Source organism: Botrytis deweyae (assembly GCF_014898535.1).
Source record: "Botrytis deweyae strain B1 chromosome Unknown BDEW_003, whole genome shotgun sequence".
NCBI classification, from domain to species: Eukaryota; Fungi; Ascomycota; class Leotiomycetes; order Helotiales; family Sclerotiniaceae; genus Botrytis; species Botrytis deweyae.
This window is the reverse complement of record NW_024066210.1, coordinates 24,996-52,881: the sequence shown is the minus strand read 5'-3', so window position 1 is coordinate 52,881 and position 27,886 is coordinate 24,996. Positions and strand designations below refer to the sequence as shown.

Below are 27,886 nucleotides of genomic sequence, written 5' to 3'. Positions count from 1 at the left end.
TTTGGGAATCAAGGTGGCGAGGAACAAATATAGGACTGAAAGTGAAGGGTAATTCTTAATGGTTTAACTTTTGGATGGATGAGATAGCACTAGACGTCTAGAATTTGCTGGACAACACGGCTGATAAATTCTTGTATATATGTATATCTACGGTTTGGGGAGATAATCTGATAGCCGGATTGAGAATGGTGTTGGCTGAAAACAAGATACATGAGTTGGGAAGCAGGACAACATGTATTATCGAATACAACAGGATCAACGATACTGGAGATACGGATTTACTGATAAGATGCTTTGGGAAAACCCCCTATGGATGGAATGGCACTGGCACTGGCGGGGATAGGAGAAGATCCATCATATATAGTATTTGCCACAAAGTTGGATATACTAGTCTGGTGATTGATCTCGAGGGAGAGATATCTTCGCGCCGACAGGCATAGATAGACTCGTTTGTGAATCTTGATTTCCCCGATTTTCTTCCTGAACTCTACTGTTAACAAGTCGATCACTAGATTGAAACACCGAAATGTAAGTTCAAATCCAACTCATCTTCCCCAGATCCCAACACTGAATAACGCACGCAGTAAACTAGAGTACGGAGTAGAAACATCGTACTTCGTACACGAAGTTCAAAAACAGATCACCACCCGCCATTCTGCTGATCATTCAATTTGTAATTTGTTTCGGACCCGCATGCTTCGAATATTCTTCTGGAAGGAAATTTGATCATGGTTACCAGTTAGAAATTTGCATAGGGTCCACTGATATTCATTTGGTGATCTACTTGGTGATCCTTGATGCTTGGGGGATGTCACATGTGTCATGTCTGAGAGGTATGAGTGAGGCATTGGGCAGAAAGTGGTGGGTGTACAATGGGATTTGGTGAAATGGGAGAAAAATTTGGGACGAAAATATTGGTTGGCAGAATACGCAGATCAGGAGATAATCTGCAATTCCATGACTGGACATGCCCATTCTACCATATACGAGAATGTGGTCTTGTAACTTTCATCTGTCAATTGAGTCTTACAGTCTGCCAATCTAGTCTCACAAGCTGTCAATCGAGTCTCACATTTCGGATACACCGGAAAAGTGGCTATGATAATTTATATCGCCATGCCATACATAACATGGATACAGGCAGTATCAGGGATTTAGCATTTAACAAAAGTCCTTTCTTTTTAAGTTTAGATCAGATGAAAAACTTGGAGCCTCAGCAAGGCTTGCTGTGATAAATATAGATGAGACTATTAAAGCATGAGGTGGTGGTCCCTTCAATTATCAACGTCATATGCTGGTATTATGCCCTCTCAATGCAATTTCGTATATTGAGCTGAGGGCTGATGAGTGTAACGAGGCTGAAAGTATAATCGAACCTTTTGAAGATCTTAGGATTATGATTTGACATGTAACCTAATTTTTTTGGGGAGATCTAGAAGTTATTGGTAAAAAGCGCTAGCTTGAAGCTATCGATATGTAGGCTTTCAGGGGTAAAACTCGGGAAGGACGAGCTAGCATTTCATTTCCGAGGGATTGGATTGGGTCGAATCTTGAAAGTTGGAAAAGGATTGAATTTGAGTCCAGTTTCAACGACGTACAGTAGTTTCGAACCAACTAGAAACTCCTTCTGAAGCAAGAGAATAAATCATATCAATCATATTATCAGTGATGACATACTTGGAGGATATCAGTGGCAGCATCCCATACTCCGTACATAGATCTGGGCCCTGTACGCTCAGACATTTGGAAATTTCGAGACTCAAGTTCACCAACTAATGTGATAAGTTGGCATAAAAATTTAGATGAAGGAAGTATTCTCAGGGCTTCTTTTGGATGGCCAATCAATATCAATATTTGAAAATCCTTGAGGGTTGGATTGGCCATTGCTTTTATAGCTGGCTAATTTGGTGCTTTATAGCATACTTGATACTGCTGCTACAGAGCACAAATGTGAAGACCTTTGTTTCAAGGAGCTGAGCCATAGCGTAGTGTCGGCTTAGATGCTCCTTGATGGTGCTATGGTTATGTAGCTACTAGCTGATTGCTTGCCCTTGCTTCGAGAACCTTAGAGATGAGCATGTAAGTAAGTAGGAACCTAGGAAGATAGAGATGAATAATGGAGTGAACCATGAACGTTGGTACCAAATCACCAAATAGGAATAGGATATTTGATGTACCCAGCCTTTGTGTCCCTAAAGTTTCAAGGTTGAAATATACGGAGTAGAGATGCTTTTAGCTGCCTGGGTATAGACCCAGGGGGTTGAATGATTTGAGGTAAGTAATTTTATTGAAAGACGTGACTTGGGATGGAAATACTAGGTATACCAGGTGGTTAAGATGATAAGATATCGTTGATGTATGTACAGTTGTGAAATTTGAATTTATCTCATATTTTATATGAGACTTGATTCTTTTCTTTTGAACTCCGATCTCTGAACTTTGAACTTTGAACTTTGAACTTCGCTTGAATTTGCTTGCTTACTTTCTACTTCTCTTCACCGAGATATCTTGGACTTCAATTCTTAGCCTGTGATTCCTGTACTACTGTACCTACTTCTATTCCCCCGGCTTTTGGTTGATGACGGCAGAAATTTAACTAGATTATTCCATTTTGACTTTTTGATATATTTATATACCACTTCGTATACCTACCGAGCAACGAGCCTACTCCTCAGCCGTCTTGCTTTTTTTCCTCTCCAAAGCAAATCTGTCATTCATACCAACCCGAATCTTCGAAACCTTTTGAACCATATACACATATATATATATATCATCCTTTCTAAAAGATACTCAAATCCAAAATCACAGTTAGACATGCACAATCGAAATGGAAGAGAAGAGATTTACTGAAATATCAGGCATTTCAGGCATTTCATCACACATAATTCAACAAGCGAATCAAAAACTTCAATTCCTGCAGGACTCCTATCTAACTGCATCACATTGCATTAGTACGAATCCCCTTACAATTCCCCACGAAGAATCCTTTCAATTGAAGGGCAAATATTTCAAAATTTCGATATCTATTCGACTACAAAGTCGTCTAAATAAAAATCAATCATCAACAATAATAATAATCATAATAACAACAATACGGAGAGAGGAAGGGGACAAGGTTGAGGAGAAGCAGGAGAAGAGGAAGAAAAGAGACTTGCGCTTATCAAAAATAGCGGCCAATAATCCGGCCGCAAATTCCCAACGGCGTCACACACATCAATCCTACCGACCACCATATCTTCATCCACCATAGGAATCACCAATCGACCCAATGCCCCTCCATCAGCGATTGGAAACGCGAGAATTCCATCCCCAAGTCATCAACCTCCATATCCATCACCAAGCCCTGTGCCAACCAATCGCGATCAACCACAAGTTCGAATAAGTAGTCCAACGAGATATAGTTGGAGGAACGCTTTACAAGGTGTTGCGAATCCTGGTACAACAGAAACTTTCCCAAATCCCTTTAGACCTCGTGCTGGCTCAAGAAGTACGTCAAGGGGGAGACCGAGAAGACCAAGTACATCTAGATTGTGGAATCCGACAAATTCAACCCCGAGAGCATATCCTCAGACATCGCCAAAAAGACATCAATCACCGCCGGAAGAACGTCCGGTTATTGCGATACCACTTCAACATCCAGATATATCAAATTTACGGGAGGGAGCCAGTGCTGGAGGTAATTATCCATTATTAACGTTACCGGAACAGCGACAACAAAGACATTCCGCATCTACGAGAGCAAGTTTACAGGTTGATAGGAGTGGAAGTTCATTAAGTTCGCATCGAATATCTTTACCAAGAACGGTTAGCATAGACCTTGCGCGAAATCGAAAAAGCGGTGATTCTCCTCTTACACCTACTGCCGGACCAAAACTTGATAAGGGCAAAGGAAAAGCGGTAGAAGAAGAGCCTGTTATAACTGTTGCGACAACATTGGAGAAGCTTACCGGAAGGGCTCCAGAAGGAAGACAACTTACTCCGACACCTGTCTCGGGCATCTCTTTCGATTTCAGTAAAGCAGCTATGTCTGCGGACCTCGAGCGCGGTCCCAATACCCTCAATCCATATAATCCATCTGGCACATCACCAATACCACATGCGAACGATTCAAACATTTCATTACCAGGCGGTATAGGTTCCGCATTATCCTCAAATGGCACATCGATAGTTGGGGAAGAGCCAGGGGAGGGAGATGATGATGCTTGGGGTCCCCAACATCCATGTTTTCCACATATGAATATGCATGTTCCACTCTCATCGCCTTTATACAATACAACACGCATAATACGCATTCGTCGCGATTGGATGTTGGAAGGAGATCTCGCGCCTACATTTTCAAATTTATACCCAGAGATTTTGGATCCGGCTGGGGTTACGGAACAGGATTTTAGAGGCTTGATTGAGAGGATTAATAATGAATTGATACCGGCTTTTAATCCTTGGGGTGCGAGAAATATCTTCGATGGGTTGATGGGCTTGGTGACGGGTTGGGTATGGGATGATTTGGGTTGGACGGGTGTGAAGTCTCGGTTGAATCGTGTGGAAATGTGGTTGGAAGAATGGAATAGAGATATGGAGTCGAGGGCAAAGGAACCGGGGACAGCTCCAAAAATTGTGAGTTTGAGGAGAACGGGATATATGAACGTGAGTTTTCCCCTAGTAGACATATTTTGACTCGCCTCTGTGTAGGAGAAGTCCTTACTGATGTATATCAAACAGCTTGATATCCAAGTCCCAGATCCGGAAATTTCATATCCCGCCACAATACCCGAATCTGATCGTTTAGATTCGGGCATATCGCAAAATACACATGTCACGGGAACTCCACCAGAACATGAGTTACAAGCTACAATACCCAGTAGGAGTCAGAAGAGTGACCATATGGAAACCGTTCCTTAGGTGGTATTGAGCGATGGGAGCTGTAACATACATAAGAAGAAGAAAAGGAAGCGGAGGATTGAAGATAGAGGACGAGGAGAGAAGCAATTTATACCCCCTTTTTCATTTTTACACAGGCGTTTTAGGAGAAAGAGAACAAGAGGATATTTTGTAGAGGAGATGGAAAGAAAGAAAAAGAGGAGGGGAAGAAAGGGAAGAATAGTGATTTGTTTGGAGTTAGCATTGGACTTGGGATTGAAACGCACAGTTGAGAAGACAGACGGGAGTTGCATGCATTTATATACTGATTGATTGCAAGATCAAGGCTTGCGTCAGGGAAGTTTTGGTGATGTTGTTAGGGATTGCTGTAGGATTGGAAGATGGACAAGAGAAGAGAAGAGCAGAGAGAAAGCAAGTGTGAGGGAGACAGAAAAAGGAGTGATGAATATCATGTTATGTTTGATGAGGATTGGTGATGGACAATATGATGGAGAAAGAAAGGGTAAGAGTATGTTTAGTTGCAAGAGAGAAAGGAGACCCGAGGATTATTTAATAGGTACTTGTACGTAGGTGCTGATAATGATGAATGATTGAACTTGGGAATTTTGGAGCTTTGAGAACTTTGAGAACTTTGACGTCGGGATTTGCTTTTCCGTCTAATGAGACACCTGTCCAGCTACATTCATATATAACAGCAGGTGGTGAAGCGTGGAATTGATGATCTGACCATGAGATGGAAATATAGCTACCTAGGTACTCAGTACTGTAAACGAGCATTTTGATTCTCTCTATAATCCTTATTCTGTGATCCTCACCCTGTTTATCTGTCCTTATCCAAAGCTCCCTTTTCTTTCCCATTGATTATACTAGATACTTTTCCCTATAATATCGCATCCACACTTGCGGTCCTGCTCAAAGATTATTGCATATGGATGGACTTTATGACATATTTTACATGTTAGTGGTTGCTCCTCACTCCTCACTTGCTTCTCCCCCCTTAAAAAGCATCTCAGAAGACAAATGATGGTGTTACCCAGCCTAACCATCAAACTTTGTATGTGTGTACAATTCTTTGAATACCTAACTCCGAATCCATGCAACAAAGCTCCGAAAAGCACGCATCTATTAGACCACTAGAATACTACTCCACCACTCGCATCACGAAATGAATACTTTCTTAACCAAGCCCTTTGCAAAAACCTCTCCCGTCCTCAAATCCTTATAGGTTTCATCCTCCAAACCCACTTTTCGACTATACTCGTGTAATCGATTCTCACCATACACATGGCCATTCGGCAAAAGCACCAAATCATTTTCAACGTGACTTTTAGTGTGTTGTGCATAAGGCATGTCTTTAGCTAATTCATTGAGCTCGATGCTGCAGATGGGACAAACGGACGTAGTCGTTGTGGCCGTGGAAGTGGGAGAGATGGAGGAGGTATGTGAGGAATGACAGGCAGGAGTTTTAAGCGCAGAGAGACCGGCAGAGAGAGCGATGTGCAGGAGAGGTACAGAGGAAAGATTAAGGAGTTCGTTGTGCGTTTGCGTAAAAAGATTGGCGAGGTGTGTCCAACGAGTGGGACTATAGAGTTCCTGCGACTTTTGTTAGGGGTGTGGAGCAGATTACAAAGGGGACAACATACTCCGTAACCTGAAGCTTTAGTTTCGGGAGGAAACGCTAGGAGTCCACACGCTTGTTGAACTTCTTTAGGATAGCTTTCCCGGAATGGTAATAAATACTTTTTCGCATGTGCGATAGATTCAACCAACTTCGCCTCATCTTTTGTGCGTACCAACTCGACATATTGCTGGAAACGAAGCATAAATTCGAGATTACTCTGTACCAAATGTCAGTATAGGTACTAAAGTACGTGCCTAGAATCCTTACCTCCATCTTCCTCAACTCTTTCTTATTTTCCGAACACCATGCCAACGCCTCCGTAACTTTGCCTTTGCAGAGACTGTCTTTAATCCTACTCATCTGAACGAAAGTCTCCACATCCACTAGCTCCTCGATATTCTTCTCCCGCGCAAGAGCACTAGCACTCTCTTTATATCCATTTCTCAACAGATAATCAACCAGTAACCGATCTAACCGTGTCCGACTCCATTCCTCATATTTCACATCCTCTAAACTCTTTATTTCATAGAGTGAACTTATATGTTTGATTCTCGCAGCAGATTGCGTTTGTAGTCTCTTCTCTTCTTCGGCACATGATTGGAGTTTGCGTTTTAGACCGCGCATGCGGGTGAGCATAGAATCAACATTTTTGAGAACATCGTCGGGAGAAGCATGGGCATTGAGGGAAGCGTCAGTGGTTTCCTTCAAGGCAGTTTTAACGCTCGCAGATTCTTTTTCGAGATTGAAATGGACCACTTTGAAGTTTTTCTTGAGGAGTTCGAGGGGAAGTCGAAGCAGTGGTTGGTCCTATGAGAATATTAGCTTGAGAGATGCGTGGAGGGGAAGAGGGGAAAGTAGACTTACGAGGATTAGATGAGTTTCGGGATTTAGCTTGGTAGTTATGAAATCAGCCATATTGAATGAAGTTCAGATGTGCGACAGTAAAAAAAAAGGTGATGAGCTTTATAGAGATGAACGGAGAAAGTAGAGGAGTGTGAATTGTGCCCGGAGGCAGTGGCAGTAGTGGATGTCAAAGCCAATGAATACTCAGACTGGCGAACGAATTGCTCTTTCGTGAATCACAAGTTGTCAAAGATATAATATAATATCCGGATTCAAAACTAATCTTGTACAAATTTGTATAAGAATGCAGTGAGTTGTAGCAATTATCTCACAAGCTTTACAATCATTCGAATCTGTACGATATAGATTGTGAGATTGACGTTGTAGCTCCATTGTCTGGCACCGATAACTACGGTTGCTTTTACGACCAGATGTGATATCAGATCAGCATGGTCACATGGCTTTCGTCTTTTGGTTGGCACATGCACGCCATGTCATGCTTAAAGATTCGAAGACTTCTGATTCGATTCTAGTGATTTTGATGCGTTATATTGACTTGAAATTGGTGTGTTACGAAAACCATCGCTGATAATCAGAATGCGACATATTACGAGAGTCTCTCGAAGTCCGGTGCTAAAAATTGAAGCATACTGTTCATTAACAATCATTCAACCACACCTAGGTATGCTTCTTGAACGCGCGATAAATAGAATTTGTATTGGGCCCCTTTTCGCCAACTCCCTCATGCTCCATTCGCTTCCCCTTATATCTTGCTCTAGATTCGCGAACTGTTCCTCACGGATTTACCGCTCCTTCTTTTAAAGCCTTGTACTTTTTAACGGTCCCTAAATCTTCAATTTCAAATGCCATGGTTATGCCGCGTGTAGACTTCTGAAGCTTGCCAAGGGTGAGGGCATATTCAATCGCATGAGCCCGCCTCTCTCGCGATACATCTACAGTACCGTATCCGAAAGCGAACCTGATTAAGAATCTGCTCATTCAACTATGCCGCGTTGTTTTGACCGATCACCAGTACGTCTGGGGATCTACAACCTCGGGTGATCTTGATGTATGTCCCTCTTGATTCTTCACGAAAGCATGAAAATACAAGCCGTACGCATCTCCAGCCGACTTTTACTCTCGTGATTTCGGAACACTAGGTAGGTATTGAGGTATCTCCTTTACAACACGATTGTCAATAAAAATGTAGACACTTTCGACTGATCGTTATCCTCTTTTTCTTCACCCCCTTCTTCCTATACTTAGGAGGGTTTCCTGCCTTGCAACTTGCTTTCTTTCCAGCCCGAAGATAATTTAATTCGTTCTCCATCTCTTTTGACTGTCGGAGTTATCTATACCATACTTTGTTATCCCATTACCCTTTCTTCTATTCTCCCTCTTCGTCTTTCCTTTCATGTGCCTGCTAGACTTTTATGAGAGGAAACAGGAAAGCTGTCACCTTGAATCGATAACTCAAGGCTTTGTGACCAATCAAAGGGTTGTGGACTGGGCGGTGGAGTAGAAATGGGGATTCGAAAGCAACTTTGTCTTTGAGTGTATCTGGAAAGGCCACCACTGAATACCTGCCAATCTCTGTAGGTATGCATACTACAAACTTACCACTGCCATCTTCCAATCAGCAAATTGGCTGTGAAATTGCCGCCATTTATTGGGGAAGGATTCTGATTTTGGAAGATCTTAGCAGCAGCTAGGTATCAAGTACCCCAACGCTCACGATATAAACTGAAATTGAATGCGCAATCAATGTGATCTCAAAGTCAAGTTTTGTGAAGTGTCACCACCTAGAATCATGACGGGATTGAACATACTCTGCGAGTCTGTAAAGAAACAATACGAGTAGAAGTACAGGTGAATGTCAAGAGCTCATAAAGTACCTAGCCTCTCTGACCAATCATGACAGCGCTGCACAGACATGTGATAGAGAAAAGAGTTTGATAGTGTGTGATCTCGACTGTTTTTTTGCGCATTGAAAGCCTCTTATTTAAGGCAGAATTACAGTTACGGTCTAACGCATTATCACCTAGCTCTACAACAAGCCCCTCAATAATCTCTTCACCCGGTAAAAGTGCCTCTGCTCTTTTCCTTCCCACATGATCCTCTCTTCACGTGTATCATATCAACCATCAACAAGAACACAAGAACTTCCTCAAAAAGAAGTACTTAACTCACGGTTTTTTCGCATTACGTTCAATATTCTGAGGGTTGTCTCTTTTGTCTCAGTTCGGTCTTTATACCTAGTTAGGGTCGTCAAGCTTTGTTTTCGTGACATTGCAGTTTTGATCACTCGTGATCAATTGAATGGTTGTTTAACAACATCATCTGACCTTGGTGAGTATTTCGATTCTCCCCCCCCTTCCTATCCTCAATCAAAGGATATCATCTAAAATTGATCTGTTAATTCTAATCCATATAATCATCTACTAATAACTTCATAGATCTTGTCTCTTTTTTCCCCATCAATAATTCGAGTGGTTGGTGATTTAACAATATCAAAAAGTTCCATCATCCAGATTTTACATTTGGTCGCGTTCCCACAAGAGCCTCGGGCAAGGAAGGGAGGAAAGAAAGATAACAACCACCCAACCGATCATTAGGTGATCATAATAAAAAAACAAGGTGCGTGAAATTTCATAATCAAGTTCCACAAACTCCCCTCCCCCTCACCAAAAAAAAGGCCCCAAAGATCGATCAAATTTATTTTCAAATCTGTGCCTGTCCGTTGCATCAATCCGTTACTTGTCAGGAGCGCCTCTGCACTTTTATGAAAGAACAAGAGAAAAGATTAAGAGACCAAAGAGAAAAGGGTTATCTTTCGTGAAACCTCGCAGCGTTCCAATTCCACGCAACAAGGATTGTTCGGACATTACCGTTGGCCCAAATTATCTTGCACTTCATAAATCACCAGGTCGCAACACACACAGAATGCCTCCTCCCATGATTTTGGTCATATCTCGCAGAGCAGCATCAATATACAATATCATATTGTAACTGAACCACTGCCTGCGATGTCCACCCAAAATGACAATAGTCTTGTTTGCACAGGAGTACCACAATTAATTATGGCAATTGTTATACTCCTTGCCAACGAAATGCTTGATTTCATTTAGGATGATGTATCAACGCGAAGTGGCAGCATTTCGAAGAGAAAAGCGCAACATCACCACATCACCCAAATGTTCCAATTGACATCTCATTTTGTTATCAGGAATTTCTTGACTGATTGATTTACTATGTGATACTTTATCTGCAATGACACGTGCTGACCTTGTAGGTGCTACGTCGAAGGACACAGAAACGTTCGTTTCGAAGATCACGGCGACGAACTACTGCAGCTGAGCGCCTCGAAGCATTAGAGCGAGTCACCGATACGTCTCCATTGCTTCCGTAACAGCCGTCCCCTTTGCACTAGAAGAAGACGGTCGTTGCACTTGTGCCAACCTCGGTAGACACGTCATTAAATCGCGAAAGATCAAGTTCAGCCTTAAATCTATCTACCAACCCCTCGAGGTCATCTGCGCCTTACGATCGTTAATTCCTCACATCCCCCACAAATCACCGTGCAAGGCTCGTCACGAGGACATCAGATTATCGCAATGGCAGACATGGACCTTGAACATTCAGGATTGCAGGAGGTAGCAAATGCTATGCGGGAAGAGAATGCTAATATGAGCAACACTGCACAAAAGCGGAAGCGGGACTCCGAATCAGCTGATGACACGAGGCGCCTTAACAACAAGCGTGTTTCCCCGAATTCTGTTAATGACTCCGGTGACCAATCGTTGGTCAATCAGCAGATCGGTGATGTAGAAGCCCTGCAAAACTATGCCAACCTTCAGCACAATCAACAAATTCATCCCGACCATCAAAATGGTGCCGCAGATCATGCAAACGCCTCATCTACTGCCGCTGCGGCACTTGCTGGAATCTATCCAACCATGACAATTCCACAACCAACAGATGTCTCTTTTGCTTCTCAAGCCTCCGAGAACGATCGTCACCAGGATTCATCTTTTATGGATAATAGCCAGCAGCCCGACAATAGCTTCATGGACAATTCGCAACAGCAACATCAATCTCAAAATCGAAGTTCTGGTTCAAAACCTGTTGTAGGATCTGATGAATGGCATAAGGTCCGAAAGGATAATCACAAAGAAGGTGAATTTACTCTGTGCGTTCTATATTTGAATTTCTCATATTGATCAATTTTCTAGTTGAGAGACGTCGCCGAGAAACCATCAATGAAGGTATCAACGAGTTAGCGAAGATTGTACCCGGATGTGAGAAAAACAAAGGATCTATCCTACAAAGAGCCGTTCAATTCATCACCCAGCTCAAGGAGAATGAGACTCAAAACATTGAGAAATGGACACTTGAGAAGCTTCTCACTGAACAAGCCATTGCGGAACTCAGTGCTAGCAATGATAAGTTGAAGACAGAATGTGAGAGAGCATGGCGTGAAGTTGAGACGTGGAAGAAGACATGTCAAAGTGCTGGTTTGGCACCCAAAAAGGAAGATGCTGGTGCTTCCGATAATTAGATGATGATGGAGTCTTGAGAATATTGGGCGGTCTTCTCCTACATTGTTGGTCCCAACGCGATAAGATGATACCCTTTAAAGACAATGTTTTCGAGCCTTTGTGTATCAACTTATCACATTTCATTGTTTCTTTGGGAGAAGTAGGGATTTTGGAGATGGCTGGGTAGCTTTGCTTTTATGATCCCTCTTGTTTTCATGCGGGACCGGTTGGAGGAATGATCTCGAATGGAAAATTCGGGAATCACATTCCCCCCCTTATTCTTTTACCTATGGCGTTTGAGATGATTTTTCCTATCTAGCTTCTTGTTCGACAACCAAATTCAAATTTTCATTTTATCTCGAAATGCGGCATTCTGCAGATAGAAAGCCATTCGGTTTTTTGAGGTACATAATTTTGCCCCACTACAGTACTTGACATCCTTACTTACCTATGGAGATCGAGATGGCGATATGCATGCATGCAGGAGAGCCTCCAGATTTTTGATTGAAGCTCTTGATAATTTGTGACTTGCATTAATCGAACAGAATGATCAAGCCGAGTATGGATATCTAGGCCCCCTATCACTTCTATTATGAATATAGATACACGGATTCACCGGGAGCGGTGTTCATAGATAGTAGCAATTTTGTGTATCTGTCTTACGATGTACTGAGATAGATTCTACATGATAGGCTCAGATATAAGATCCAATGACGTCTACTTAAGTAGCTAAATAGCTAGATAGCTACTCGTACTAGGTAGGTAGTTCCCGACTCCTCATAACAAATAGGGAGCGGCTCACAGATACCGACTACCTTTACATTGAACATCTAAAATGCTCAACTACCAAGTACTTGTTGAATCATAAGAATATAAGAAAGAAAGAGATGGAGAGGATTCATTACATTGACGCGTAAAATCCTTCTGTTCTGTGCCATCATTTCGCAGATTTTCTTTTTCTTTCTGTTCGTATTGCTTTGTAAGGTTAATAAATAATTATGGTCGAGGTTAAGGAAATCGGAACGCACCCGTCATAGCTTAAATCCGTACCTATCTACTAAATAATTAGTACAATTTTGATCGGTCCCGTACTGTAAACTCGTACCCCATCAGACAAAAACCCGTCCAAACCTCTGCCACTTCCATCATTTATTCTGTCATTGTGTTACAGAACGAATGAACTATCCTTCCATACTCCCATATCACCAGTTCTGAAAACCTCTATCGTCTATCGAAGGAGGGATTCAGTACACAAAGTATCACATATCGGTCATGGTCGTTAGCTCATCGCAGAGCATCCTCAAGACAGGCTCCTTCTCTGGCTTTCGCGCATTGCAGGAGCAGCTTGGTAGTGGATATCTCACGGCGGATAAATCGAGATCTCAACCGTTATGCGGTAACAAGGAGGGATGGGGCCCATTGAGTCCTCATCGTTATGACTTTACACCGTGTTTTATGGACGTTTGGGTGAGCTCTGTGGCGGCCTTTGGAATCTTAGGCGGTGCTATCGCTATATGGTGGCTCGTAAGAAGGAAGACTACGGCGGAAGTAAGGAAAGACTGGCATTTTTGGCTTAAGCAGGTATGGTCCTCACTAGTGATTGAAAGAAACGAAATTGATGGAAAAATGCTTATTCAATGTTCAATAGGCCATCATAATAGGAATCGCAACCTCAGTCGCAGTACAACTCGTTATACAGATACTTAACTACCCCGATGTGTGGGCGGGTGATTTTAGATTCTGGACCAGTCTTATACAAATCGCATCTCTTGGTTTTATCTTTACCATTCAATGGCTCGAGCATACCCGACTACGCAATCCCAACGGCGTTGTACTCTTTTACTGGCTCCTTCTCAACATTGCATACGCAGTCAAGCTCCGGTCGTTGATATCTCAACAAATCTACCACGAGCATCTTCCATACTTCATCGCATACTGTGTGGGATTCGGGCTATCGTTAATTGAATTTGGCTTGGAATGGCTTGTGCCAAAGAAGCAGAGCGTATATTCGGCATTGGAAGATGAAGATGAATGCCCTGTCGAATATGCTACTGTATTTTCGATCCTCACATTTGGTTGGATGACCCCTATGATGAAACAAGGTTACAAGAAATATCTCACAGAGGATGATCTATGGAACCTGGCTAAAAGGGATACCACCAAGTCATGTAGCGAGACGTTCCAGGAGGCCTGGGATTATGAAATCGAACACAAGAAAAACCCATCTCTTTGGATGGCTATCTTCAGATCTTTTAGTGGACCATACTTCCGTGGCGCTCTTTTCAAGACTGTCAGCGATTCGCTTGCCTTCATACAACCGCAACTTCTAAAGCTATTGATCAAATGGGTCAAGTCACGTACGACCGATGAACCACAACCTGTAATTCGAGGAGCAGCCATAGCCTTGGGAATGTTTTCTGTTTCCGTAGCACAAACCATGGCTTTGCATCAATACTTTCAGAGAGCCTTTGAAACTGGTATGCGTATAAAGACCGCCTTGACGGCAGCAATCTACGGAAAATCACTTAAATTATCGAATGAGGGAAGAGCTAGCAAGTCTACTGGAGATATTGTCAACTACATGGCTGTTGACACTCAAAGACTACAAGATCTTACTCAATACGGTCAACAATTATGGTCTGCTCCTTATCAAATCATTCTCTGCATGGTGTCTTTATATCAGTTAGTCGGGTTATCAATGTTGGCTGGTGTCGCTGCTATGGTTCTAATGATTCCAATCAATGGCCTCATCGCCCGCCTAATGAAAAAGTTACAGCAGGAGCAGATGAAGAATAAGGATTCTCGAACGAGATTGATCGCGGAAATCATCAACAATATGAAGAGTATTAAGCTTTATGCCTGGAGCTCTGCTTTCATGGCCAAGTTAAATTTCGTCAGAAATGACCAGGAACTTAAAACTCTACGAAAGATTGGTGCTGCCCAATCAGTTGCCAATTTCACTTGGTCTACCACACCATTTTTGGTATCTTGTTCGACATTTGCTGTTTTTGTGTTGACTACCAACAGTCCACTAACCACTGATATTGTGTTCCCTACTTTAACCTTACTAAACTTATTAACATTCCCATTGGCAATTCTTCCAATGGTTATTACCTCCATCATTGAGGCCTCAGTTGCTGTCAAGCGTCTAACATCGTTCTTCACAGCTGAAGAGTTACAGTCCGACGCGGTAATTCTGAAGGGTCCTATTGAAGACGACGGCGAAGAATCTTTGACTATCAGAGATGCGACCTTTTCTTGGGACAGAAACTCTGACCGCAACGTCCTACAAGATATTCATTTCTCTGCACATAAAGGAGAACTTACTTGTATCGTTGGTCGAGTCGGAGCAGGAAAGTCATCTTTCTTACAGGCACTTCTCGGTGATCTTTGGAAAGTTAAGGGACAGGTAGTCGTTCATGGAAAAACAGCTTACGTAGCGCAACAGCCATGGGTTATGAACGCTAGCGTCAAGGAAAATATCCTATTCGGTCACCGTTTTGATCCTACCTTTTACGATAAAACTGTCAAGGCCTGTGCACTTTCGGAGGATTTTGCTCAATTGCCAGATGGTGATGAAACTGAGGTCGGAGAGCGTGGTATTTCCTTGAGTGGAGGTCAAAAAGCACGATTGACTTTGGCAAGGGCAGTCTATGCTAGAGCTGATGTATATCTATTGGACGATTGTTTATCCGCCGTTGATCAACATGTCGGCAGACATTTGATTGATAATGTCTTTGGTTCAACTGGATTACTCAGTGGAAAGACTAGAGTTCTTGCCACAAATTCTATTCCCGTTCTCAAAGAAGCCAACCTCATCTGCTTGCTTCGAGATACTAAAATCATCGAGCGTGGTACATATGATCAGGCCATTGCTAGAAGAGGAGAAATTGCAAATCTGATTAACACTTCCGAAAACAAGGATGTGTCCACAGATTCTGAAACCACCGAAACTAGCGATTCTTCAACAATACTTGACTTTGAGCAGCCTGGAGAAGAGGAAGAAAAAGACGAAGCTGAAGAAGCTCAAGAACATTTGACACAACTTCAACCTATTCGACCTGGAGGATCAGGTGTTAAGAAGAGGAAGGGTAGCTCTAATACCTTGAGACGTGCCAGTACAGCAACTTTCAGAGGTCCAAGAGGCAAACTACGCGATGAAGAAGATGGTTCGAAATCTAAGCAGGGCAAGGAACATTCTGAACAAGGAAAAGTAAAATGGGATGGTAGGCATATACAAATTCATAATCACAGCATCAATACTAACTTTGATTAGTGTACTCTGAATATGCCAAGACTAGCAATCTTGCTGCCGTCTTGATCTATTTGACTATGTTGGTTGGTGCTCAAACGGCACAGATCAGTAGGTTTACTTCTTTCCTTTTGCTGGCAGATCTCTTTTACTAATGTTTCATAGGTGGCAGTGTATGGCTCAAAAGCTGGGCTGAGGCCAATGACAAGCTTGGCGTTAATCGAGATGTCGGCAAGTACATCGGTGTGTACTTTGCCTTTGGTATTGGATCTGCCGCTCTCGTGGTTGTCCAAACCTTGATCTTGTGGATATTTTGTTCTATCGAGGTAAGGTTGCCCGACCAGGAAGCGGGTTCTCGCATTACGAAAAACTAGCCGCGAAAGCCAATCTGACACCTTTCAGGCATCTAGGAAACTTCACGAGCGTATGGCCTTTGCCATTTTCCGATCTCCAATGTCTTTCTTTGAAACCACTCCCGCTGGCCGCATTCTTAATCGCTTTTCGAGGTATGTTGTAGACGACCGTTTTTTTTTTCTTCTTTTTTTTCTTGGTAGCAGAATATTTCCGATTGGCACAATTTATCGGCACCCTCTTTAAAAAGATTTACTGTACTCCTTGAGTCTGATACTTGCCTTATCACCCCGCTTTGTTCAGAATGGTGCACATATGATTCTATCCATATCCTAGCCTTCTGTGTTTGTTTGAATGCTGTGTTGCATTCGTACCCGAGATCGGATCTTCCAAGAATACAAGCTAACAAGGTCATATTTAGTGATGTTTATCGGATAGATGAGGTAACTATAAAGTACAACCGTACATTCTGACATGTTCTAACCCGTGTTAGGTACTTGCGAGGACTTTCAACATGCTATTCGTCAACACAGCTCGGGCATTGTTTACCCTAGTCGTCATTTCTGTAGCAAACCCCCCATTTATTGCCTTCATATTCCCGCTGGCAGGCGTGTATTACTGGGTGCAGCGTTATTATCTCCGTACTTCCCGTGAGTTGAAGCGCTTGGATAGTGTCAGCCGAAGTCCAATATACGCCCATTTCCAGGAATCTCTCGGAGGAATCGGCACCATCCGAGCTTATCGGTAAGTAACTTTGACAGACATTCTCATTTGCTTAATCCACAAGCTCGGTTGTCGAAGCTTGAGACTTCGAAAACGGAGATTATCCAAGACATCCAGGATACTAATTTGTCGGTACTTTAGTCAACAGAAACGATTCACACAAGAAAATGAATGGAGAGTCGACGCTAATTTGAGAGCTTATTTTCCATCTATCAATAGTAATCGGTATGTCATGTTACCTTTCATAACCATGTTTTCCAATCCAACATCTGTGGTGCGCCATAGGTGATTGACTGTTTAAATCGAAGTGAAACTTGTTCCCCATGAATCGGATCACCAAGCACAGACCAATTGCTCGGCGTTCGAGAACATTTGGGACATTACATTCGACTGACATCATCAATGTGCAGATGGCTTGCTGTAAGACTCGAATTCCTCGGATCGATTATCATCTTAGCCGCCGCCGGATTGTCTATCGTGACTGTGGCTGCTGGACGTCCCTTGACTTCCGGATTTGTCGGACTAGCAATGTCATATGCTCTTCAAATCACACAATCTTTAAATTGGATTGTTCGTCAAACGGTTGAAGTGGAAACAAATATCGTATCTGTCGAACGTGTTCTCGAGTATGCTAGATTACCAAGTGAAGCTCCAGAAGTGATTCACAGACATCGTCCACCAATCAGTTGGCCTGCATCGGGCGGAGTGAACTTCAACAATTACAGTACACGATACCGTGAAGGCTTGGACCTCGTGCTCAAAAATGTCAACCTTGATATCAAGCCACATGAGAAGATTGGAGTAGTCGGTCGGACAGGTGCAGGAAAATCTAGTTTGACATTAGCCCTATTTCGGATCATCGAGCCGAGTGAGGGTAATATCAGCATTGACGCATTGAACACGTCAACAATAGGGCTACTCGATCTAAGACGTCGACTGGCAATTATCCCACAAGATGCGGCTCTGTTTGAGGGTACAGTTCGCGATAACCTTGACCCTGGTCATGTACATGATGACACAGAGTTGTGGAGCGTACTAGGTAAGTGTAACTCTAGACGAAGATACTCGGCGTTGTTTGTGAGATATGAGTGATCATATATTGCAAGCAGCGTGTAATACCGACACTTTCGCTAACCAATCTTCCTTATAGAACATGCAAGGCTAAAAGATCACGTCTCAACTATGAGTGGTGGGCTGGAAGCTAAAATTCAAGAAGGGTTCGTAATACATTCTCCTTATCATAAGCTGAACCCTTTCCCGCGGTCACCCTCCTATTTCCATAATTTTTCCTTTCGTCCTTTTTGCCAAACCTTTCACCACATCACTGCCCAACGTCACAAATATTAACCATCACATGCCGTTTTTTTGCGTTATCCTTCAGTTTTGATTTGCGATTCCTTATTGCATCGTTTAATTCCTCACTCAAAGATCCCGTTTTCACATACCATTCTTTCCTCTTCTCCTAATGTCACCGAAATTGCTACCACATCTATCACAACACCATTTGCAACACAAGCATAATCTAAATTGCCAACACAAACTTCACAAAATTTCATTAAGCCTAGTTTTCCAAGGATAGAATTAAGCTAACCACGTCTTTTATCGGATATAGCGGATCCAATCTTTCTCAAGGCCAACGACAACTTGTCTCTCTTGCACGAGCACTCCTTGCCCCTTCCAACATTTTAGTATTAGATGAAGCCACCGCGGCGGTTGATGTGGAAACGGATGCACTATTGCAGACAACATTGCGATCTCCACTTTTCGCGAAGAGAACAATCATTACGATTGCGCATCGCATTAATACAATTTTGGATAGTGATAGGATTGTAGTGTTGGAGCAGGGACAAGTTAAGGAATTTGATAGCCCTAAAAAACTTATGGAGAAGAGGGGTCTCTTTTGGAAGTTAGTTAGAGAGGCGGGACTGGAGGGGAGTGTGAGGTAAAGTAGGGGTAGGCGAGGGAAATTTGTGAACGAGTAAATAATCGAGGGAGAGGTGATGGGTTGAAAGAAGTCAAAAGAAAACTAAGGCCACATGTTTTCGAAAGATTAGTTGAAGATTGAAATTGCATTATTGTTTTGTACATGGTTTGGGTACCTATATATGTATAGGTGCATTCCTTTGTCTCGTTTCGCGCGTAGGATTTTGGGAGTGGAAAGGAAAACTGTATATGGGGAAGTGGTTAAATGAAGAGATGGGATGAAGGGGAAAATAGTGGAGGATGTTAACTGACATAATGTCAGTGGAGGCGGAAGAGGGGACTTGTATATTTGAAAATTTGAACAGAATGGAACAAAATGGAACAGAATGAATATCATGGATGGGGTTTGTTGTGATGCATTTATGGTTTGTGGTGATGTATGTGTAAATTTAAGATGTACCTGTAGAATCTGATTGTACCATCATGGGTCCCAGAATGTAAATCTCCCTTGAGCTAATGATGATGTTGATTATGCATGTCCGAGGGCATTTGGGCGCTTATTTGGTATGCACACATCTGATGAATCGGATAAAAATAAACGAAATTATACAATATTACCCCTTTGAAGTGTTTAGCTGTCAAAGGTAGACACGGAGAAAGTGCAGTATTGCGGGCGGGCATCATGGATTCAAAGATGCGAATATAATAGTATTAGGCCCTTCAATCTTGGACCAATTTGTGGGAATGTAAGATTGAGGCATCCAAAGAATAGATGATGACGTGGTTGCTAATGAGGGAAATGACTATTTGATAGCGAAAATGAGACAATGGAGGTAAAAGAAAGACGAGACAATTGTGAGAAAGATAGGAGGTAGCTTATAACTATTGTCTAGACAGCAAAGATTCAAACAAGAGGAGCTTATATTTACCTGGGTAGGTAATGTTTCAAAAGATGGATATTTGTTTGTAGAGATCAGATAAAATAACAATCAAGTATCCCACACACGAAGGTCAAAGCCTCGGGCTGTAGAATTTAGTCTCGGAGGAAATGCGACATGAAGGACTTGGGACCGAGATCTCTGATTCTTAGAAGCTCGAAAGAAGTTGTATGAAAGGGAAGATAGAGTAGCGAATTCATATCCGAATAGAAGGTATTCAGGCGTAATTATGATCACATTTAGATGAAGTTCGAAATACAAATGGACCGATTTGTTTGAGATACAGCCATGACTTTTAACCTTTCAGCCTTATGAAATATCCATCGCATTGGCTTGAAGAATGATTATTCCATAAGTCAATAGGTACCGTTGAATCGAATTGTGTCTAAACCGTTACCTGTCATCTTACGTTAATCCAAAACATACCTTCCTCCCCCCTACTGGCACCTCGCCAAGACAATACATCGATCTCACTTTATATTCGAGGGATCTCAAAGCAACATGATCAAGTAGAAGGAGATCCCTCCGCTTTTCAAGAAAATTACGAAATCCAATCTTTATTTCTCGATCCAATGATATTAATTCGCAATCGGTTTTGAATTCCATCATTTATTTGGTCGGCTTAGTATCGAGCCGCATCTATTATCTTCAATTCGCCAGCGGCAATGATTACCATGTGAATGCCCAAGATATTATGAGGCAGTGATGAAGCTAAGTGTGCTATTATCAGAAAATATCTTATCACAGCAATGACTCGAGGAGGATCTCTCACACACAAGATAGACCTAACAAGGTAAAGAACACCTTGCCACCTCGCGTAACACAACATATTGCATCGCATAGTCCAAATCACATTGCATGTCTTGCATGCTGCATTTCATAGTGGGTTGTTTTACTTTCTCATCCAGATAGTTGGGCATGAACTCAGGGTCCTCATGGGAGCGGAGTTCTCTCCGAAGAAATGAGGGTGTGCATCAGTTCGAATGATTCGATGAGGAGTTTATGAAAAGGAGTTGCCTAGTGGGATTGGAGTGAAGAGTTTGGATGAGGTGTGTGAATGAAATAGATGGCGGGGTAGTCCGAGCGTATATGCAGTATTCTGTAAGAGGTGAAATTGTGGATGGTGAGGTGGTTGAGGGCTATGAGAATGTGGTGAAACATTGAATTGTGCGATGTGGTACTGATCATTTTGGGGCGGAGGAAGCTCGGGATTTGAATGCCATTCTAGCAAGCAGGCAAGAAAATTATTTGGAGAAAAGATTGGGGGCTCAAAGCTGGTTGAGAGCGGGTTGAGAATATGTTGTGGTGCGTCTGGTTGCTCTGAAGGTATGCAGAGCAAAATTCCCAGAATCGAAAATTACACAACGAACGCAGTCGTAGCAAGAACAAAGAAACGAGTCAGTATGCTAAATGAGATTGAATTCGAATCATGCATGAGAGACTAACTGCGGAGGCTTCTCCTACTTCCAAACCAAAGACTGAATCAGGAAGAATGCTAGTTACTTGCCGAGTTATTAAACATTGAAATATGCGAGATGTTATATTGGCGTAGTGATCTTGAAGAAGGATGGTGAATGATCAGATGAGATCAGAAAGTGGCTGAATGAATTGAATCAACTGAATAAATGGCTGAAACGTTGTTTGGCTGGGTAATAAGATGGATTTTAGGACGATTGTAGATCGTGTATTCTTTTACGGGCCGTAGTTGCCGTTGTGTGATGTGTGCATTAGACTCGGATAGATATTGTATGGTTGGTGAAGATAGTGAACTAGTAATGGGAGATTTTGCATACGGTGTTGAATGATGGGAATAAGATACAATAGGGATGATCTGCTGGTGGCGAATATATGTAAAGATAGATATCAAGGGAAATTTGCTGTATAAGGTGCAAATCCGAATTCAGGGGAGGAAATGGAGAAAAAGCTAGGGTAACACAGCATTATCTTTTCCACAAGGCAAAATGTTCTACTCCATGAAGGTTTATACAACCTGCACTTCAACATATGTAGTCTCCAATTGCATATGTTGTACTATGGAAGACAGGACAAAAAGTGTTGATTTTGACTGAGAAAGGGGATCAGCCCATTTTTGCAGAAAGAAGTAATGATGGTAACATGTTGTATACCAGAATAAATAACCCTAATTCAAACAAGAGTCCTGGAGACTATTCCCGGACATGGGAATACTGCGGAGGATTAGAACCTTGTCGCTTTTGTGAAATATGAGGTTGTGGAAATGCTGGGATAATTGGTGTTTGGAATTCAAAGTTTATGTTTGACAAACTACGTAGACGGGCTGAACAGGAGATGGTCATGGGCTAAAATGACGAGGAATAAGAATAGCGTGGAGAGAAAAGTTTGGCTCGGTGTACCACGAGGTTGGAATCAAGACCTTTAACTGTGTAAATTGGTGTATGGAATACTAAGTATTGTGAGGCATTTTATCTCCCCTCGTGAAAGATTCGATTCGAGGATTCTCGGATGTGGTGTGTTCTTTGTTGAGTCAAATTCGGGTTTCATTACTTATTGTATGAAGTAATTTCAAATGTAGTAAGAGCCGATGCCGTGTCGGGCGGGACAGACGAGGTACATTCTGTAGAAATCGAGCGGAAAACGTGGAAAATTTCATTGTGGAGTTAGATAGTTGTGCTATATGATGGAGTGTAAGCCGGTCCCGCGCTTGAATTGGTATTAGATCGGGCCTTGTGCGTTTATACAGTTACACCCTTTAGACGGTAGAAAACGCGGAAAGAATAAATCTGTAGCTGGATTGAATATTGATAAAGGTGACATCTGATGTTGTAACGTGTAAGTAAGCTTAGCGGGGGATAATACGCGGGATTGATTGGATACCAATATCTAGATAAGAAAGGATTGATGAAAGATTTGAAGGGCTTTGTGTAACATTTGGTTGACTCATGATTATATTGTGATAAGAAGGTAGAGAGCAAAAAGGATTTAATTGACTGGCACATAAATGTACGATTAGATTTGACCTAATTTGGCGAGGCTTATGGTAATGATGAACAGATATGTAGAGTATACGGCATTGTTAAGGTGCTTACACACATTAAAATCGGCTTCGAGGTATTCAAAACCTACACGAGTACTTCTTCAGGATCTAGTGCTATTACACAGAAGTATGACATCATGTAAAACCTCAAAGCTAGGTGCGAATATTGCTCGAGCTGACTTGAACCTTCATATGCCACGGTGACATGCAAGGAACGGACAACTTTGTTGTTATGTGTTCCCAACCTGCCAGAGAAACATGCAACGAGACATCATAGTAAGTGTATTCTGTGAATAGTCTTCTTTAGCGGAATCTATCAACAAAGCTTCTGTTACCACAACATGAAGCGTGCATGGGGAGCTTGACTTTGTCATTGATTGGGAACATAGTTGAGCAGCGTGAGTGATATCGGACGAAGTGTAAATCAGTTCGCTTATGTCTATATGACCAACTGAGTAGATGGAGATAAGAATATTTATCCTTCGTAATTATAGATTCAGATTATTAGCTCGAAGAAAAAATCAACGGAAATATCGCGTAGCATTATGAACCAAGGAATTGCCCTGACCGACTTGATAAAATTCATAGTTTTTACAGCATTTACTTGCTAAATATTGTATGTGTGATAAGCTAGCTCGAAATTGTATCTTGAATATATGGGCGAGACTGCTGTAAAGATATGTCGAACATGTATAAGCCTGGCACGCGACAATGTAAACCTCTTGTGGGCTTTCGCGTATGTTTGTGCCACGACGCTGATATGGGCGTAAATCGAGAGTAACATGCAACGATGAACATCGCAGTGTTCTTACCGATGGATTGAAAGACCGGATCAGTAATATGCTTCATAAAATCTCTAAAATAAAAGCTTGTGATGACTTGTGACCTGTGGTCAGTTGCATGATGTCCTAACGGAACCACTTGGATAAGAAGAGCACTACTCTTTCTGACCGCTACGTTCTCATATCTGTGGCGACTGCTAACATCCAGAGTCGAAGAATAGCGGAAGATGAATCGTTAAAATTGCCTTCCTGCAGTTCTTGACATGCGCGTCAACTGCCACCAATTTTCACCGCTTCCTGATATGCAACTTCGGTCGGGATCTCCACATCCTCATTTTCTCCGAGATGATAATTGACCATTCGATAACGATGATGGGAATGAAGTATGCCCTCGAACATCACGTTAAAGGTGATGCGATTTGGCAGTGTTTTGTATTATATCCACTTGATATTCGATTGAATCGGTAGGGTTTTCTCCGAATCTGTCGGCTCTGGGAAGACGAGGTCGGACGATTACACTTATACTATGTACGACTTTGCTATTAGCGGAGACTTCTTGTTGCCATATGCAATCAATCTTCCAGCCGGATATAAATTGAACATTGAAATTTTGAGCCAATGAGTGGATATACATGATCCATCCTTGCTACGAAGCAGGATTCGGGTAGATCAGACGATCTCCGTAGGATTTCAAGTCCAGTTTTTGAACCTTTTAGTTGGTCATTGGCTAGAAGTTACTGTTTTGATGTTGTACGATCTGAGATTGGTTACCCAGACAGCAATGTGTAAATGAAATTCACGAAAGGAAGCAAGGAAGAAGAAAGTAGGTAAATTCCGTATTTCGGATGAGTTTGTGAATTAATTATGATATCGTCACGAAGCCGAAAACCAAGAACAAGTGAAATCATTCAATAGATAGATGAATTAAGCCATTCGAGTTGATTTGAGGTCAACGCTAGGTATCTTGGAAGGAAGATTCCGATAATTATAGGTTGTTAGTTCTGGTGTCGTTCGTTAGCTTTATCGATTATTTCTAATTAACTTTCGGTTGTCGTTCACCCCGCAAACTGTATTGTAAACTAGGTCCAGGAACCCATGGAGGCCCGGAGTGATCTGCATTGAGGTCAAATATTACGAAATGTTGTAGGAATCCAATAAGATGGCTTTTTCACTCAGCTATCTAGGTACCGATGCAGATATGGCTCGAAATGTTGAGGAGTTTTTTAACGTACGGCATTATAGTCGAGAGGGGTGCTGTATACATAGATTGAAAGAAAAAGAAAGAAAAATAAAAACAAAAACAAAAGAAAAGAAAATAAGAGAAAAGAATAATAATCTGGAGTAACTAGGAGCCTTATTAATTAAGTAATGAATTTAGTACCTAGTGCATGGACCTGATATTTCTTTAGCTCGAGCTCAATTACAACTTCACTCCATCTACTCGAGTAGACAAATAGTTTTCTAAACATCTATCTATACATCTTCTCGAGAAGATTTCAACTCGATTCGTGATGTATGGATGTTATTACCCAGATAAGTCTACCGCGTACATCTATTTATGCATATGGACCCTAATCTTCATGGTAACACCCAGAAAAGCCACAGTCTTGGAATTGTGCACATTCAGGCTTGCTTATCGATTCTCATCGCAGGATTGCTTTCTCACGCTGTTTGCCTTTCCCGCAATATGCGCCTCGGCCCTCCCCTCTTCGAATCCATGTCTTCCAAGTATAGAATGCTACACCTGGTATCAATTCTAGACTTTGAATCCGAATTCTCGAAGGGCCGTTAATGGTCATGATTATGGTTCCTTCCCCCCCACGATTCCCCACGTTTTTCGATTGAATTCCATAGAACCATTTACCTCGACCAAATGATCTTTTATTCAAAAAGCATGCTTCATGGCGTTGTCAAGGATGTAGCTGATTCGTTGTATCAGAAAAAAATCAGAAGGTAGAAAGGGGCAAGGTAGAAAGCAGTAAACCACAAATACGACCAGACAAATCGACAACTGTCTTTTCACACCTAAACTCAAAATGTTATTTACACGAATTTTGCATATGGAGTGAGCATATTACCCTTATTGCGAAGATATACCAGAATAGTAAAGATATCACAACACCAATCTTTATCTTATCTAGTCCGAAGGGATTATCCGCCAAAGCAAGCATAGACAGATTATCATCGCTTATTATCCAGCCTATCAGCATCACATCGCGTCGCGTTGTATGAGTGTCACAACACCCTCGTTCAATTTAATCCCTTAGTCCACTAATTCATTAATTCATGCCGAGTAATACACACGACGGCAAGGCAAACTTCAAGGATTAATTTGAAACCCAGGAACCGTTGCGTGGTATACCCTAATTCCTTACTGGTCTTTGTAGTGGTCCATGTGTCTACACCAAAACATGGATGACATGGATTTCCGTCAATCATCAAGTCCATAGCTTTTCCAAGGCTTGAAAAGCTGTACCCAACAATCTGGGTATCTGGGTACTCCGTGATGATCAAATCCTCTTGGAAATCCTGGCATGCTGCTTCAAGAATCTGGCTAAAATAAATTATAATATTGGCCAGGATTAATTTATTTACCTCAATTGTTGTAGGTCGCGATTTTGGTCGTTCCTCCTTCCTCTCCCCTCCCCTCCCCCGTCTCTCAGATGGTAGCACGACATTTATTATTCAACGAACCACCGAATAACGCAAACGCAACGCAAGCTTAGATGTACAGACAGGAACACAACAGAAATAAATTCTGTATAGTCAAACGAACCGTGAATCATAACATATTGAACAGCGCATCGAATTTTTCTCAGAGCTTCGTTTAAGCTTGGTGTCCTACAAGCGACTGGGGGCTTTTTGCGTCATACATATCCCCTCACCCATTCTATCCTCCATGCAGCCTTTTTACCGTACATTGCCTACGGGACGTTACTCGAATCTTCTGTCCTTATCTTAAATCTCTTCTTTCCTTCTTGCCATTTTCTCTTCCCTTTCTCCCCTTCATCTAGATACTAGATCTATCATCTAGTTGCTCATTTTACACACAGTTGTGGATCGATCATATATCTATTACTGATACTTATTTCAATCGACTGTATCTCCACTGATCTAAGAGTCTATTCTGGTCTCACTTGCCATCTCAGTCCAGATTCCCCGCGCGTCTAATGGTCCCAAGGGTTCGAAGATCAAACGGCAGATCAAGGCCCAAAAAGGTCCCTGAAAATTGAAAAATAAATCAACTGAAACAATTACTACTGCCGGTTTCCGAACAATATTAGAGTGTCTCAAATACTCTCTTAGTCGTCCAGTTTCTTGATATAGCGGCGATTGAATTGTCAATTGGATAGTGTCAACGGATACTCAACGCTCCTCCAAACCTCAACTCCCTACACTACACCATCTCATATCTCACGTCAACTCACAAGTCTTTCGGTGCCTAATTCCGAGAGTCGGTCCGTACGGTCTCGTATCGGGAAAGAGTATACTCGGTCGGGACGGTGGTAAGATAGTCACTCTTGGGTCTCATGCTTGGGTACTTGACGCCTCAATCGATAATTTGCGACTATAAACTCAGCTTCCCCACCTATCTGGCGGGAATCTGATTTGGTGTTACCTTCGAAATTGAATCCCGATACAACGCCACTTTTTTCTCTCCTGTGAATTTTTTTCTTCTAGTTGCCATGAGTTTATGATATTAATACGAAGACAACCCTGGTTTCGATGTAAGCCTCATTGATTTACTTTTTCCATCTCCATGTCTTGGATCTCCTTACAGACTCGGATCTCTATCATGCATATGCGTAAATTAATACGCTAACATTGAGTTTTGGTAAACAGTAGATTGTCGAGCAGTCATTAAAGCAGTCTCCCGTGCTCCTAATTCCTGATACGTCTTATACCTCACGGACTTGTCAAGTATATCATCAATACGATAGCTCGACTTGTAACTTCACCGCCTCGAGTCAAAGATTCAAAGCCCTTACTTAGTCTATTCATCATCTGAATATCTTTCTTGAAT

At 42.1% G+C, this 27,886-nt stretch overlaps 4 protein-coding genes across 4 annotated transcripts; 3 read left to right on the top strand and 1 right to left on the bottom strand.

Annotated features, from left to right (window-relative positions):
* Nucleotides 1-2,826: 2,826 nt before the first annotated feature.
* EAE98_001419 (uncharacterized protein) lies at nucleotides 2,827-5,479 on the top strand. The gene is made up of 2 exons (XM_038949038.1): nucleotides 2,827-4,644; nucleotides 4,720-5,479. The coding sequence occupies exons 1-2, from the start codon at nucleotides 4,024-4,026 to the stop codon at nucleotides 4,897-4,899; spliced, it is 801 nt and encodes a 266-aa protein (XP_038814023.1). The 5' UTR covers nucleotides 2,827-4,023; the 3' UTR covers nucleotides 4,900-5,479.
* A 557-nt stretch (nucleotides 5,480-6,036) lies between these two features.
* EAE98_001418 (uncharacterized protein) lies at nucleotides 6,037-7,414 on the bottom strand (the record flags this gene model as incomplete). The annotated part of the gene is made up of 4 exons (XM_038949037.1): nucleotides 6,037-6,471; nucleotides 6,522-6,716; nucleotides 6,767-7,306; nucleotides 7,364-7,414. 4 exons carry the CDS (start codon nucleotides 7,412-7,414, stop codon nucleotides 6,037-6,039), a joined length of 1,221 nt encoding a protein of 406 aa, XP_038814022.1.
* Nucleotides 7,415-10,956: 3,542 nt separating this feature from the next.
* EAE98_001417 (uncharacterized protein) lies at nucleotides 10,957-11,900 on the top strand (the record flags this gene model as incomplete). Its single annotated transcript, XM_038949036.1, has 2 exons — nucleotides 10,957-11,518; nucleotides 11,575-11,900. 2 exons carry the CDS (start codon nucleotides 10,957-10,959, stop codon nucleotides 11,898-11,900), a joined length of 888 nt encoding a protein of 295 aa, XP_038814021.1.
* Nucleotides 11,901-13,152: 1,252 nt separating this feature from the next.
* Nucleotides 13,153-19,152, top strand: EAE98_001416 (uncharacterized protein; the record flags this gene model as incomplete). Its single annotated transcript, XM_038949035.1, has 11 exons — nucleotides 13,153-13,461; nucleotides 13,529-16,106; nucleotides 16,157-16,243; nucleotides 16,298-16,458; nucleotides 16,535-16,638; nucleotides 16,905-16,926; nucleotides 16,977-17,227; nucleotides 17,348-17,431; nucleotides 17,617-18,245; nucleotides 18,357-18,423; nucleotides 18,819-19,152. The coding sequence occupies 11 exons, from the start codon at nucleotides 13,153-13,155 to the stop codon at nucleotides 19,150-19,152; spliced, it is 4,626 nt and encodes a 1,541-aa protein (XP_038814020.1).
* Nucleotides 19,153-27,886: the final 8,734 nt, after the last annotated feature.